Below are 17,418 nucleotides of genomic sequence, written 5' to 3'. Positions count from 1 at the left end.
TTTAAATGTTTTTCTAAAATAAATTGATATATGATTGATTATTTTTTAGAAAGCCGTGATAGTTTTGATAGAGGAAAGAAAACAACATACATTTTATTTGAAAACAAATACAGTACAGCGAAAAACCAGATTTACAAATACTAGTTATGAGTTTTTTTTTATCAAGATCATATGAAAAACGTGCAAAATTATGTAAAAACACTTTGGAAGGCATTTTAAAGATTAACGGTGTCACGCTAACGTTGTATCCACGCTACGCTTCCGGTAATAACCAGGTAAATCTTTAATGATGATGTAGTGGACCAATCAAATAGCTACACTTTAATTAATAGCTTTATTTAATGCGATTAAGTTATAAATAGGATTTTCAAACCATAAAAATCAAGTGGCAGAAGAAAACAAACTAAATACAATATTTATCAATTTATTTTGTACACAAGAAATGGTGTAGCCAAAAACGAGTATCACGCAAAAAGATGATGCAAGAAAGGAAGAGAAGGGAAATATGAGAAGGTAGTGCTAGGTGCGAGTACTGGAGCAAAACGCGGGTGTGTGACTTTCGTTAGCGAGAGAGAGAAAGAGATATGCAGTTCCCTTCAGAAACTCCAAACATCTGAGGCGACAACCTTAGGAATCTCGATCGCTGATAAAACCTATGCAGCCCCCAACACACTTTGCATTCCAACTTGTTTAAATTCTCTTTTTCCGATTCACCCTTCTCTCAATAAATTTTGGGCCTATGAGACCCGATTCTTTGCCACCGTCACTGTGATAATAAAGTTTTCTTTTCAAATAAAAGGTAACCTTTTCTCTTACGTTTTTTCTACATTCGTAAATAAACTTGTGTTTTTTTTTTCTCTTTCTCTTTTTTGTTAATTAATAATTACTATCGAGTGTGTTTCTGTGTTTAAACCTGAAATTCTCAACATGACGTTCTATTCGGGTGCAGATCTCTGCATGTTCTGAACTTCAGATTAATTAAATAAAAATTTGATACGGATCTAGGTTCTTAGTTTGGTAGGTTAGTCAGAAAGCTTTCAAGTGTCTCTTAATTAATTGTGTTTGGGGAAAATTATTGTAATGATACACCAGCAACACCTTACACCACTGTATGTCTGTGATTCTGTACACTTACCACTCAATAGTGAACACTGAAATTTTCTGAATTTTGATGATTGGTTGAAACTACCGGTTTGATTTGTAGGAAATGGCTACTCCTGTTGATCCTCCAAATGGAATCAGGATTGAAGGGAAGCATTATTTCTCCATGTGGCAAACCCTTTTTGAGATTGACTCAAAATACGTGCCAATCAAACCTATTGGTCGCGGTGCTTACGGAATTGTGTGTTCTTCTGTGAATAAAGAGAGCAATGAGAAGGTTGCCATAAAAAAAATACAGAATGCCTTTGAGAACCGGATTGATGCGCTGAGGACTTTGCGCGAACTTAAGCTTCTTCGCCACCTTCACCATGAGAATGTGATTGCTTTGAAGGACATCATGATGCCTGTTCACAGGAATAGTTTCAAGGATGTCTATCTGGTTTATGAACTCATGGACACAGATTTGCACCAGATTATTAAGTCTTCTCAAGCACTGTCTAATGATCACTGCCAGTATTTCCTCTTTCAGGTATAAATCTTTGCCCAATATTGGGCTAATTGAATAATATTATTTTGGTTTCATATTTGTCAATTTTGATATGGTAAAGCACATGGTGTTCAATGCTCTATTACCAACTGTTTATGAATGTTTAGTATTGTAAAGTTGACACTGAGAACAAAACACACATGGTAAACGTGTTTTTAAGTCTGTGACAATCTTTTACAGGGATTTTAGTACAAGGCCTTGCATAATTACAAACTTGTGTGCTCTCATAATTTTGAAACAATTGTTTCTCTTGATTTTGTTGCATTTTACCGCTCTGCCTGTTAAATTCCCCCTTGATTTTCTAAAGCTGTAGTCCTTAAAACACTTGATTTTCTAAACCTGTAGTCATTCCTGAATAACTGACAGTGACATCAATCATGTCGTAGCACAATTATAGGGCTTTTTGATGTAATAGATTGTGATCATTTGTGCTGCTTAGCTGGTGGTTGAATTCACTAATTGAAAGTTCTCATCTGCAGTTGCTTCGTGGATTGAAATATCTTCATTCTGCTAACATCCTTCATCGTGACTTGAAACCTGGGAATCTTCTAATCAACGCAAATTGTGACCTAAAAATATGTGATTTCGGGTTGGCAAGAATTAACTGCAGCAAGAACCAGTTCATGACCGAGTATGTTGTGACTCGGTGGTATAGGGCACCAGAACTCCTACTCTGCTGTGACAACTACGGGACATCCATTGATGTTTGGTCAGTTGGATGCATCTTTGCTGAGCTTCTTGGCCGAAAACCGATTTTCCCTGGTTCAGAGTGTCTCAACCAGCTGAAATTGATTATCAATATCCTTGGTAGTCAAAGGGAGGAAGATATTGAGTTCATTGATAATCCAAAGGCAAAAAAGTATATCAAATCACTTCCTAGTTCTCCTGGAACTCCCTTTTCGCGACTTTATCCTAATGCACATCCATTGGCAATTGATCTTCTGGCAAAGATGCTTGTTTTCGATCCAACAAAGAGGATCAGTGTCAGTGAAGCGCTTCAACACCCTTACATGGCCCCTCTATACGATCCTAACTGTGACCCCCCAGCTGTCATTCCAATTGATCTTGACATTGATGAGGATCTAGGGGAAGAGATGATAAGGGAGATGATGTGGAAAGAAATGCTTCATTACCATCCTGAATCTGCCATGGCGAGTTCAGGGCTGTGCTAATCATAATCATACTTTCTTCTTCCTTTCAATGTTTATTATGTTCCCTTTTGTTGGTGCCATGGTAGTTCTAATATCATAACTTGCTTCGAATAATTAGGAGGGGTTTGTCATCGGTTAGCTCATTATATGCCTGTCTGTTTTCTATTTATTGAAAATAGAGAGAAACAGCAAAAAAATTATCATATTAAAATAGTGTTGCTGCTGATGATACATTATATAGTCTTTAACCGCCATGTTCAGAGATTTATTTTCTACTGAACTCTGTATTGTAGTTGCCTCGTTTATTGTACATAAACATGTTCTAGTGTCATGCATAAACCATTTTGTATAGTAAGTCTAATGTTTATCAATAATATGTTACTGTTTGAAACTTTGAAGTTGAAGTACAATTTTTTTTTCCTGTAAACGGATCATATAATTTTTGAATCGCCTGTGTATGCATGTGATAGATCTCAACCACAGTTATCAAAACATCTGATGAACTTGTAACCTTTTTTATTTAATTTCCTTTTACCTGTCAAGCTTTTCCCACAGCCTTTGAATATTAACTTGGTAAAAAAAATTACCTTAGCCAAAAGTAAATAGTGCTCGATGGTATCAGGAATTGCACTTCCTTACATTTGTGATGAAAATATGTTTTCCCCTTGAGCTAATTGAATATATCCTCTCTTGAAATGTCAATTTTCGTGTTATAATTTGTATTAAAATTAAGTAATAATTTTCATAAAAGCACGCATCACTTCAAAATATAATCAGGAGAGATAGTAAGTAATAATTTTTACAAGCTCTAACTTTATAATAATAGGTATTGTGAAAATAATAACTTACGCCTTTACCATTGCAGTTGATCACTACTTTTCTGTTCTATTTTTGGGTCTAGTTTCTTCATTTTTTTCTTCTATTGTTTTGAGATTGACCTGTTTCAAATTAAGTTTTCTATTCCCTAAGATAAGAACCTTACAAAATTTCCGTTAAATAATTTTTTTTCATGAACATATAGTATTTTAAGACTTCATCTCATCATAATTTGTTTTAATGGAAAGGTAAAATCAATCTAGTAAAAAAATTGTTTTCATCAAATATCAAACTCAGACATTGTTCAAATAATTCAATCTTAGATTTAACACATTATATATGCATGATTCCTTAGTTAGAAGTCATTCACGATAATTTAGAAGGCCTAAATTTGTATAGGCATTACACTAAAATTCATTCAAGTCTTATATTCTGTAATTGGATGTTAATTTATTTTAAAGGTGTAAATTGAGTCAAAGTAAAAAGAAAATGGGTTCAAGTCATTAAACAGTTTTCATTTACATTTCATAAATTTTTTAATTCAAATCACATTTATCCAATCGTATTTGAATTAGTTTGACTGTTTGAGTCTGATCATTCACTTGGACACAATATATTTAGAACAAATTTTATTTTAACCGAACAAATTAAGATTTAAAGAAAAGTATTTCAAAATAACAAACAAAACAGATATATCAAGTTATATTTGGCCAATTTTTCTTATTTTTTCTTATGAATTATTTTAAAATTAAATTTCAATATAATAACTTTAAAAATCATAGAAATTGTTGGTATTTTTTAATTGATTTCTAAAGCTCTAGGTTAAAAGTTGTTTGGTAAAAATTGAATTTATTTGAAACTAATTGCGTTAATGAAAAATATATTTATACAGATGATAATCTTATGCTAGACTAATATAATGAACATACTTATCTTAATGATATTAGAAATAGATTACAAAAATAAAATACATACATGTACAACTTTTAACATAAAAATAATTAATATAACTTAGTTTGAAAGATGATATACAAATATTTTATTATATATGATTATTGATTATTAATTATAAAACATATTTTAAAACTTCCAAATTAAAATTTAGTAATACGGTTTTATAAAATTAGTAAATAATTTATTTAAATAGAATTCAACATTTTCAACGTATATTTAAAAAATCAATAAATGAAAAGTATTTAATTAATATATTTTTGTGAACTCATTCCTAGATTAAAAAAGTTGCTTCATCATGCAACTTGTTTGTTTAAGGATAAAATTTGTGGTTTAATAATGTTTATTTATAAAATATTAAGAAGTGGAGTCTAACTCAACTCCATAAAACTAGCTCATAAGGTTGAGGTTTGCACTCATATATATACAATAAAATTATATATGACATCCTCCAACAATCTTTATTTTTAAAATCTTTAGATTAATTTTATAATATTATTTTAATTATAAAGTTTTTTTTCTAATGTTTGTATATCACAGTCCATAGATTGGTCTAGGAAGTGATGCATAGAATACTTGATTGAATATTTTATATTATTTAAAAAAAAAATCAGTTGAGCTATTTATAAACAATTCAATTTAAATCACTAAATTTTAATTAATCATTTTTTATTAAATATACAAATCTTTTGTTAGATAAATAAACATAACTTTCATATTAACTTTGGTTTTTTTAAAATTTAACATTTACTAATTATCAACATATAATATTAAAGACTAGACGGATAAAGTTAGTTATCACCAGATAACTTAAAGTAATTTAATAACTTATTAAATACTGGACCGATAAAGTTGACTATAACCAGATAAATGGCAGATTGATATTTAAAACTTAAAAAAATGTAGTAGACAAAAAAATCATAAATATTTTTTTTATAAATAGTTAAATAAGTCAAGTTTGGTTTTTTAACATATTTAATTCAACTTTTTAGTTAAGCTCATTTAAATGTGTGATTAATTTGGAACAATCCTCTTTTCTTTACAAATCAAATCTAAAATTTTAATCTAAATTTCACATGTTATTTTATTGTTGGGTATGTGGACTGGTGTGATTTATTAAGACTTAAATTTCTCCAATAATAAACATTAAAAATAGTTGCAGATTTTTAAATTTTTATTTGAAAAAAAAATCTCTTACCCATCCTATTGTGCTAACAAATGCAGACTTGCATAATTGAGATGGCTCTTGGGTAATATCATGTTGGGCTCCTATCTCTATTAACTTGGTCCAACAAAAACACAATCATTATTGTTTCCATGCCGAGTAATGGACAAGGGATGAATATGGTATTAAAAGAATAAGTCAAAAATATATATTTGATTAACATGAGATAATATATTATTCCTTCCATCCTAAATTACTTCAATAATTTAACTACTTTATGTGAGATAAATTGGGAAAAATAAATAAAAGTGCATTATAAAATAAAAAATTATAAGTTGTTATTAGCGAGTGATATACGTATGTATGTGTTTTATTAATTTCATAACATTGTGAATCAATCACAAAACACAAATTATAAGTGAAGTCTTCATTGTGTTTTCTTCTTTGATGAAGGGAGAACATGTGTGCATAACTAAAAAAAATAAAAAATTAGCTAGAGTGAAGTGAATCACGAGAGATTTTATATGAGAGATGAGACCAACTTACTTAGAAAGAAGTCTATATCTAGGTATACTAAGGAAACTAACCTAGATAAGACTCATAAACAAGTAATAACCAAAGTTTGACAACATTTCTTTACTCATTCATAATTGAATTTTACAAGAGGTAAGCACTCATATTTATAGCCTTAAATTTGGCCAAAGGAGAGAAGGAAAAGTGAGAAAATTCAAATTCAAAAAAAATGGTGTAGAGTCACACTTCACACATGACAACTCATGCTTTCAACATGAATGAAGCAAGGAAAGCATACCTTCAAAACCCTAATGGTGCACCTCAACTATGCTAAGATTGACTTAGGATTTTTCTTGCGTCTTTGGACACCCAAATGAAATCTTAATTAGGTTCAAACCCCTAATCTATCCATGGCTCAATTACAAGCCCAAAATCCCACTCTACTTGGCCTAGAAAAAACATACTCTATACTTTATACAAAATGTATAGACTGAAGCCTAGCCCATGATGACAAAAGCTTGGGCCTACTGAGGTCAGCTGAATCACTGTCTTTTTGTATTCTCCTAGTCATGACTCTAGTTGTTGGTCCCTTAACCAAGGGTCTTCCATTAATAGATATGTAGGAATCTTCAACCAAATCCCCATTAAAAGTGTAATCTATCACTCAGTATCTTCCGAGACTCATATTAAACATATTTCACCAGAGACTGACATTTGACCTATCAAAAACATGTTGGAAATCCATTCTCATTTTCCTAGGTCAGTGTAGTTCATACACCTACTTTGTAATAGTATGATACATAATCTCATTTAGTTTCTAGGCATTTGATATATTATTTTACACAATCAAATCATTAGTGAAGCATGAAATATATCATTTCCTTAACGAGTTTCATGTTTAATATTATGACCCTTAAGGGTTTGATACTATCTCAGGTATTTTCATCACATACCCATAAAGCGCAACATAACCCTGAGGGGCATCACACTCACAAAGGTCACACCTATGAAAAAAATATGTCACACATATCTCAATATATATAACATCACATTAATGATAATATCATCATTCTCATCAATATACATATCACATATTAATTATATATATATATATATATATATATATCAACATATATAATTAACAAAATACAATGTATCACATTATCATCCCCATAACTAAGTGTCACATGAGTTAGTTTTACTCATTTGAGCGGTCTTGCTTCCCTTAATTGAGGATAACTTTATTGCTTGGGCAAAACAACTTCAAATAGCATAATTGATTATATCTCTTCCTCCGTTGAATGTCCATACCATATTTGAGCGTCTATTACTTAAGTGTTCTCACAAAAAATCTTGAATGACGTACTTATTGTGTTTCTTCCAATAAGTTCTAAAATCATAAAACACATATTTTCACCAATGCTTGAGTGATCATGTCATTACTTAAGCGTCTAAATATAGTAGCATGATCTCTAATGTTCTAAAAACCGTGCATAATTGTCATGGTTCTCACTTGAGTGACCAAGTTGTCACTTGAGCATAAATTCTTTCAATATTCCATAAAGGAGAAAATTGTCTCATTTTTTTCTTGCTCAAAATACGAGACTGAGTTTGAGCTAAAAATTATATCTCTTAAGTAGTTACTTGACGATTTTGATCAATGAAGATAGTCATTACACACTATTTGAATATCGTTTAAGTAGTACCGCTTGAGTCATATAAAGTTCAAAACTAACATTTTCTCACATTTAGAGAATTCACCAATGAATTTAATGATCCATTATACCCAAAATATTGCAAGATAACAATTATATGGTAAGCATCTCCACATTAATTACCAATGCCATATACAATTCACAAAACTCTAAAATTTAAAGGTATTCCCATTAACTTAATATATTTAATATAAAGGACCATCCAAAAAAAGAAGAAAATAATAGAATCCTTAATAGGAATTGAACTACTTAGCACGATAGCAACTCTCATTTAATCAATTTCTTATTAATTTCTTATTGTCTCTTTGCAAATGTAATTTGACTACATAACAAAGTTCTAATTATTTTCTAAATGTTAAAAAAATGGAAAGAGAATTTAGAGAATATAAATTTTAGTTACAGAAAATTTAATTAAATAAAAATTAAATATTGTTATCTTATTAAAGAGGGATATTCTAGATCATAAATATAATAATTAACAATTTTAATGAGCTTATATTAAGCTGAAATAATTATAATTTTAAAAGAGAGAGTAATAATAACATCTTCATTTTTTATTTGGTATTTGTTATCTCCCTTGGTAAAGAAATGTACATTGATGACAAAACTAGGTAGGATACACAATGTCCACTGAAATCATCCCATTTTAGACATTGATTCACAAATAAAGGTTTGAAAAGATGGGTAGCTCAGAGAACTCGATTCCCATCAACTTTGGAGTTCAAAATATTGCATTTCTTATTGTGAGGTTCCCATCTTGAAGGGACCACTTTATTGCAGATTGAGTCCTCAGCTACAATATTCTGGGAAACCCTAACTTACTCACTCCACACTTTATCAACAATAATTTGCTTCTACCTTCACATTTATGGAAATACATACCATCTTCAAATCGATCAATCAACACTGTATTACAAAAAGGAACTCCTACTATCCTTAAAAAAAAAAAAACACATGTAATGCAATTGATTGAAAATATACGAAATATTCCAACCCAATTATGATCAACTACTACATTTGAAGTATTGTCCATTTTTATAATTTTGTCATATTTTTTTTTCTTAAAAAACGTCTCCATATATTAAAATAAAAATATATATATATATAAAGTACCATTAACTTTCGATCTTAAGAAATGATATAGAATTATTAAGCGTAACTAAATAAAATTTAAGGTTGTATTTGCTAATCATATTTTTTAGTTTTTAATAATATATATATATATATATAAAATTATACTCTTTATTTTTTAATAACTAATTATTTTAGAAGGAATATAGCATTGACACATTTAACATATATATCCAATTAAATCATAGCAGGAAAATTAAAAGTTATGAAAAAAAAACATAATAGAAATTGTACGAAAAATTATTGCGCAGTTAAGTATTCATCATTGTCATCACATTTCAAAATTATATGATGAAACTCTTTAATAATAATATTCAATTAATCATGAGCTCATGATCATCCATTAAACAATTAAATCAAAGTAGATTTTTTTTTTTCATGCAACTATTCGGACTCGTATGAGAGGACAACTCAATTTAAAAGAGAATATCATAACTCAAATAAGAAAATAAGTTTTTTAGCCAATATGTGACATTCATATACATAATAAGAAAATAACTTTTTTTTTCTTATAAAAAGATGGAGAGGGGAAAAGTTTGATTCTTATCTTTATTTCCGCAAAAGATAAAATGAGTCGGAGTCTAAAACTGTAGCGCCATTGTTCTGTTAGATTTTATTGGATTCAGAAAAAAAAAATTGCAAATAGTTTGTCACAATGTTCTTTTTTTTTAAATTTGTTTAAATATTCTTTGAATAAATCATATTAAGTTATTATTAAATTTTAATTTTCAAATAATAAAAAACCTAATTACATTTGTAATATAATAATTTTAAGTTTGTTAATTACTATTGCTAACATAATTTAAATTGTATTGAAGTCACGAGGATTAAGTAAACATTGAGAAAGAATTTGATTAATTTTAAAATTCAAGTTCTTATGTTGTCATTCTTTTCTTACATAAAATTTCCGCAAGTAAACATGTGTAAGATATGATTCGAATGTTGCTTTTATGTTTGAAACTTTTCGGGGAGTCATTGTTAACAAGGGCAAAGGAAAACACCTCGAGACACAAGCTCTAAAATGTTCTAAAGCAATTTTTTTTAAAGAAAAGAGAGAGAGAGAGTATAGAAGTCATTGTTAACATATATGATTCACGATCTAGGTTTTTATTCACATTTCACGAATTTAGTATTATGGAACTGCAAATAAAGATAGAATATATTTAGAATTATCCTTGAAAATTATTTATCTTATTTATAGAAGAAAAGTATAATTGATAAATTAAGAGTTAAACATATACTATAATATAAAATTGATTTTTGTTCCTAGTCCAAACTTTATACCTTTTTGGTATTTATGATAAGAAAACTATTAGAATGGATCTGACTACTATTTTTTTAACATAATCCAATGTGGGTTGTATATAATTTTATAACATCAACATCAACGATGAATGTCATATGAAATATTTTAACATCTTAGACTAACAATGACTTATTTCAATAGTTTTCTTACCTGCAACTACCTAAAATATCTAAAATTTAGACTAGGTACAAAAACCAATTTTACGTGATTGAAAACATATTTAACTAATGGTGTGTTTGGATTGGGGGAGAATATTTGAAGGAGTGAATTTGGAGTGATTGGAGAGGAAAGTCTAAAGAAAATGAGGTTTTTTGTATTGGAGTATCTTAGAGTAGATTTGTAAGAAAAGTTTATTGAAGTTTGTGAGTGATAAATGGTTATGTAAATTTTTTTAATTTTTTTAAAAGGGGTAAAATGTAAGTTTACAAATTTACCTTTATCTTTAAAAATATTTGATAATAATAAAATAATTAATTAATTTATATATTTATTTTTTTATAATTAATAATAATATTATTATTATATAAAGAACTATATATATATTTTTTATAAATTATTATTATTATTTATTTTTATTATTATTATTATTAAATATTTGATACAAATAAAACTATGGGTGATTTTGACTTTTTAATGATACTATGTAAACTTTTTTAAGTTTTAATTGCTTTTCATTGTGTTTCTTCGCTTCATAGAGGGGAATGATTTTTATTCCTCCTCTCAAATTAGTGCCTTTCAATCATTGCAATTCAATAGAAACAAATTGAATTTTTCGTTACTTTTTTATCCGAATGATGAACAGTGGTCACTTGTCAAGTTAAATAATAGATATAACAAATAATGTATTCATTAATATATAATGTAGTAGTAAAAACTACAAATTAATTATTATTATTAAACCACACAATTTTAAAAAAAAGTAAACTATTAAAGGTAAAATAAAACAAGAAGTTATAGAATTGTAAATTCCAATATTAGTTTAAATAATATCTGGAAAAATTATATTAAAAACATGTATAAATACTTTTTCTCAAACGCATTTATTTTAATTATAGGTTATAAGTTATAAGGGAGTTTAGCTCAATTGGTTATATAGGATAAATGAAACATTTTAACTTTGTATTCAACCTTTTCTCTCTATGTATATAATAAACAAGTAATAAGTAAATAAAAATGACTTACAAAACACACTATATTATAACTATATTGTTCATGTATTTGAAGAGTAGATATTAGTTTTGTTATGAATGTGTTTAATAATTAGGTTATTCAATCTATGATGGTTGAAGTGTATGCACACCTAACGAATATATGGTATATCCAATTATAGTGACTGGTCTCCTTATTCAATAATGCACCCAATGTTTTTGGGTTTTGGCATCACTCTTCTTTGCCTGTAATGGAATGGAAGAGATAAGAAAGAACAACTAAGATTAGTATTTTATATCTAAACTATGTCACTATTGTGAAATTTCTGTCAACCTTGTACAGAACTTCATTGATTTTTTTGAAATAAACTATATTATCTTAATAACATTTTTTAATTACAAAACTCAAATTTCATATTTTATTGTTTAGTTGCGAATATGAATACATTTAATAATTAAAATTTATTAAATTATTTTCCAGATAAAGTGTACAATTTTTTAGATGTTAAAACTAGTTTATACAACATTAAATAAATTCCATGTATCTTATAATATATTTTTCTAAAATCACAAGTAAATTCCAAAAATAATTTTACACAAATACAAATTCTTCAGAATTTTACTGCGTATCATTAATAGTATAGTTATAATTTTTAATAAATGTATATATATAATTTTATCAATATTTACTCCCACGTTAACTTATGTATTAGTATTCAAAATTTGCACCGCAAAAACTTATAAATATTTGTGTTACGAAGTGGACTTTAAGCCTAACTCAACCCCATAAAACCAGCTCATAAGGTTGAGGTTTGCACCCACTTATATACTATGAAATGCCCTTATCTTTAGTCGATGTGAGATCTCCAACAGTTTGTTTTATACGTTAAAATTATATATATAATAGTATGTTATTATGTATTTGTTATTTGAATGAACCCAATTCGTTTTTGTTTGTTTCAATAAGAAAAGTTTTTCTTACTTAAACGATCACGAACCTTTTGAGCAATACAAATTTTAAAGGAAAAAAAAAATTGATGGCTCATTCACTTGAATGATTTCTCTTTATTAAAGTATCATTCACTTAATTAGAGGGGCTAAATTTGTTTAACTTGAAAAAAAAACAATTAAAGAGATGAATAAGTAAATAAAAGTATGATACAACAAAAATTATACTTTTTAAAAAAAATATATTTAATTTTCTGAAATTATTTTTCACCTACTAGAAGAACAATTCCATCACCACGTCCAATGGAAAAAGGTCCGATAGTGATATCACTTACTAAAGGTTATGAATTTATGAAGTAGAGATCCTCCACCTATAAATTGTGTTAGCTTTTGAGACACAACCACAGTGTTCTCTTCACAACCCTTTCTTTTTTCTTTCTTTTATATGCTCTTATTGCTGAGCTTAAACCAAATTCATGACTTTTAAGAAGGTTCATGATGTGTTTTGAGAATAGGTTTAGTTTATTTGCAAAGAGTTAATAAATTTATCTCATATCTCATTCATTCACCTCTTAAAAATTCATCTTCTACTTCATATCAGTTTTAATTACCTATTAATATTTTAATTATTAATTTTAAAATCAAATTAATTGGTAAATAAAATCGTTATAACTAATTAGTATGAATTTAGAAATTTTATTAAAAATAAAATTATTTTAGATATAATAATTTTATTAAAAATAAAATTATTTTAGATATAATAATTTTATTAAAAATAAAATAATATCTAATTTAGTTAGTATAATATTTATTTATTTTTAAATTAATTTTTATTTAATAATTTTAATTTAATTAACATAACAACTATTTATTTTTAAATTAAATTTTATTTAATAATTTTCTTATTATTTTCAGTCAAATCAATATTTAATATACACAATAATGCATTAATGTCCTTTTTCATTAATATTTTCGCATTGTAAATTATGTAATATATTTATATATTTATTTTATAGTAACTTAAAAATAGTTTAATTTAATGTTACCGAGAGAGAAAGAGTTTAACTGAGCTTCAACTATCTGTTTTTCAACAAGATAACTATTTTTTCGAAATCTTAGTTTTAATTTCTTTTATCGAAAAAATTTAAATTTTAAAAAATATTTTAAGCTAATCAATGGAGAATTAATTAATTACTATTTTAAAAGTTTTTTTTCTTCTCAAAATGTATTTTTTAAACAAAAGTTGACAAACGTACCCATTTTTTATTTGATAATTATTTTAGAAATATATAAAATAAGACTTATTCATAATAGTTATATCCAACTAAAAATAACTAAAGTTCCTTAATATAAAATGCCTTCAAATAAAGCCTAATATCCTATCTAACTCTTCTTATTGTCATATTTACAACAAAAAATGTTATAATTTGAGCATAATGTTAAATTTGGTATTTTTTTTTCAAGAAACAAAACATTGATAGATATAATATCAAATATATGATACATGTTAAACATCTTATCATAAATTATAATAAAGTTCAAATTATGACTAAAATACACACACTACAAATTGAAATAAATAATTAATATAAATCTCATTTATTTAATATAATATAAAAAAAATTGTATAGTACAAAAGCAAGATATAAAACAATTTTAACACCAACTAAATCGATATTCACAAAATCATTAAACGATAAACGCAGCTTATATTTTAGGTTATGAGAAAATAAACATTTGCATATACAAGTGGTACAATAATTTCACAAATAAACTATACATGTATGTAGTTTCAATTTGCAATGCATTAATTTAAAGACAAACTAGTAAATCGTATATGTATTTTATTAAAATGAAATAAATTTATTGTATTTAACGATTCTTAATAACAAGCTTAGAAAAAAATGAAGTAAAAGGGAGTTTAAGTCTCTGTTTCCACCAAACCTTGGAGGAGATTCCAATGCTTTTTTGCTTTTTCCTCCATTCATTCATTCGCTTTACTTTTCCAAACTTTGATTTTGAAATCTATTTCCTAATCAACCTCTTCTTCTATAAATTGCCCCCTACTCACCTATACTACTTCCCCTTCTTCATCTTTTTCTTTTATTATACCTCTTCCTCTTCTCTTTCCATCTTCAACCCAAAACCACTTTTTTTCTTCGTCTTAGAACAAACTTCCTTCTTCCTTTCAACCTTCATGCCTAACAGACCTGCATGTTAATGTTTCAAGTTCCCAGTGAAACCCTTTGTTCCGGGTTTAGGTTTATGATAAACTCCTCCTTCAGACGCAGGACCCAATTGGTTCAATCTTTCTCTGTTGTGTTCCTCTACTGGTTCTATGTTTTCTCGTTAATCTGCTGTTTCATGTCACGTATTATATAACTTAGTATTATTATTAGCTATCTAAGTCACGTGTAAATTATCAGTGTCATCTCAGGGTCCTGCGTCTTAGAAATATTGTTTTTTCATCTGCTGTAATATTGTTCCATCATTTCCATGGCATCATCAAGTGGAAACTCTTCTATTTCCACCAAGATTCAAAGCTCGGGTTCTGAAGAAGATTTGCAGGTTCTGACGATGGACGAGAGAAAGAACAAGAGAAAGCAATCGAATCGCGAATCTGCGAGAAGATCTCGGATGCGAAAGCGTGACCACTTGGAAGATCTCAGGAAGCAAGTGTCAGAGTTCACAAAGGAGAACAGGGAAATCCTGGCGACCATAGACATGACCACACAACACTATCTGAAAATCGAGGCAGAGAACTGTGTTCTGAGGGCCCAAATGGGTGAGCTTGATCAACGACTCCAATCGCTGAACGACATGATCGTCGACATCATGAACACAACCACCTTCTACGAAAGGGACTGTTATCTAACAAGTACACAAAATTTTACCAACACGCTATGTCTCAACCAACCTGTTTTTGAGTGGTGAATTGTCATGGATCTGACAAGAAAAAAAAAAAGGAAAGTAAGGAAAAGTAAGTGTGTGTGTGCTTGGTCGAATGTAGTTTTGGTTTTCTTGGGGCTGCTTCATAATGAAAGAGTTATGCATATTGTCACGTACAGTACTTAGGGTGGGGTGGGGTTATATGAAGTGGGAAATGGGTAAGCAAAATTTGTGGCAAGTGCTTAATGAAAGTGACATACTCATCGTCATTAGAACTAATCACTCTTCTCCAGTGTCCTCCAAATAAAGATTACAGTGCCACTGTAACTTATATTTACATCTATGTGTCTTTGCTTCAAAGATATTTATTCTTCAAGCTGTTCATCTCATTTAGTATTATCAGGTGTGCTTTTTCTGGGTGGAGGTGTTTCCATATTTGTTTACTGGCTGATATTATTTAATTCTTTATTAAACCATTTAGAAATAAAAATATTTTATAATATATAAATAAACGTAAATCAAATTTTATAAAAATGAGTTAAATTTAAAGTCTGTTTATAGTTTTGAAATGATACATCAAACTTTAAATTAAGCATAAATTTGTTTATTTTATGGGTGTAAATAACTTTTTGAAAGTAACTTGTTTCTTCCTGATTACGTTGTTAAAGGTTGACAATGTTGCAAAGAAGGGAAAAGCGAGAATTATAGAGGATATTCCTTGTTTGTTTTAGTTGATTAGCGCAAGAAACAAGGATTACAGAAAAGAATAAGAGCAAAGGTGATGAAACACTCCTACTCGATTATGATAGTTTTTGAAAAAAAAACCACTTCTTATAATAATAACTTTTTGAAAGTAATAAACCAAATTATTAATAATACACCAAACTATTTTGCCTTTTCATTCATTTCTATTCGTTTTTCACCTATTAAACAACTTTTTTTTTTCACTTTTTTTTTTTTGCCACTTCTTCACTTCATTTCACCTATTACAATTTGCAGAAGGGTACTAGCTTGTGTTTGTTTCATTAAAAAACCATGCATCTGAAAAGCACTTTATTTGGGTAACAAAACTTAAACATAGCAGTAGCAATCAAACACTTTGTCCCTTAAACATAATCTCTCTTTTAAGATTTTGGTAGTTAAATTAAAGAGCACTACGTTCATATTACCTTTCACGTGGAAAACAATTATTGAAATATGAATTTGGAGTTTTATCTAAAATACAATAAATAAGACTTACTTTATATCAATTCCCTGTTATTCGCTGTACTTGCTTTCATTATCAGATTTTAAATAACTCTTATTACTTTCAAATTTTAGTTCTTTTTAACAGATAAAGACAAAAAATTTACAACTCAAATAAAAGAAAAAATGTTAACGCCACGGTCCACTATTTTGATTTCAAACTTTCCCAAATAATCGAAAGTGTATGCACTATTTATATAAGTATAAGAACATTTAAGGTAAAATAAGAAATACTGTTTTTTTAAAGTTATAAAGATTATACATAATACAAAAGAAATTTATTTCGCATTTATCTAATACATTATCTCTTTTTAAATTTAGGAAAACCCAAATTTCTCTTTAGATTTCTGAACTATTTTTTCTACTACCTTTTGTTTGACGCGTATAAAACCTAAAAGGAAAAAAAGTATAGGAGAATTTAATTCAATCATAATTTGTTGAGTTTTGTTAAAATATTAAATTATTTATGATGTTAAATACAAGATTGAATATAATAAAAATTTTAATCAATTAGACCAAAACATATTATTTTGAATTTAAATTGAAATAACATTTAATATTTGAAAAAAATAGTTTTAGTTGATGTTTCCATGCTATTTTATTATTTCTTTCTTTTTCTTCTTCCAACAAAATTACACCTTCAATTTCTTCATTTTCGCAATTGATTTTTTTAAGAGTACAGTATTAGGAAATATAATAGAACAAGATAAGTTCTATGTTTCGTTCAGATTTTCATTTTACTCGTTAAAAAGAAAACATTAAATTAAAATAAGAAACTCAATCAATGTTTGA

The 17,418-nt window shown here is 27.8% G+C and overlaps 2 protein-coding genes across 2 annotated transcripts; both read left to right on the top strand.

The window, feature by feature from the left end:
* The first annotated feature begins 369 nt into the window (after positions 1-369).
* Positions 370-3,197, top strand: LOC137823082 (mitogen-activated protein kinase homolog NTF3). Its single transcript, XM_068628195.1, has 3 exons — positions 370-799; positions 1,205-1,630; positions 2,128-3,197. The coding sequence occupies exons 2-3, from the start codon at positions 1,208-1,210 to the stop codon at positions 2,818-2,820; spliced, it is 1,116 nt and encodes a 371-aa protein (XP_068484296.1). The 5' UTR covers positions 370-799; positions 1,205-1,207; the 3' UTR covers positions 2,821-3,197.
* Positions 3,198-14,988: 11,791 nt separating this feature from the next.
* Positions 14,989-15,426, top strand: LOC137822211 (bZIP transcription factor 44-like). The gene has a single exon (XM_068627110.1). It carries the CDS (start codon positions 14,989-14,991, stop codon positions 15,424-15,426), a length of 438 nt encoding a protein of 145 aa, XP_068483211.1.
* The last annotated feature ends 1,992 nt before the right edge of the window (positions 15,427-17,418 follow it).

The sequence above is a fragment of the Phaseolus vulgaris genome, chromosome 9, assembly GCF_000499845.2.
Source record: "Phaseolus vulgaris cultivar G19833 chromosome 9, P. vulgaris v2.0, whole genome shotgun sequence".
NCBI lineage: Eukaryota > Viridiplantae > Streptophyta > Magnoliopsida > Fabales > Fabaceae > Phaseolus > Phaseolus vulgaris.
The sequence above is the reverse complement of the archived record's forward strand: the minus strand, read 5'-3'. Positions and strand labels throughout refer to the sequence as shown.

Coding starts and splice junctions, on each gene's coding strand:
- LOC137822211 (XM_068627110.1), top strand. CDS start 14,989: ATGGCATCATCAAGTGGAAACTCTTCTATTTCCACCAAGATTCAAAGC.
- LOC137823082 (XM_068628195.1), top strand. CDS start 1,208: ATGGCTACTCCTGTTGATCCTCCAAATGGAATCAGGATTGAAGGGAAG. Junction 1,631..2,127: donor GCCAGTATTTCCTCTTTCAG/GTATAAATCTTT, acceptor TCTCATCTGCAG/TTGCTTCGTGGATTGAAATA.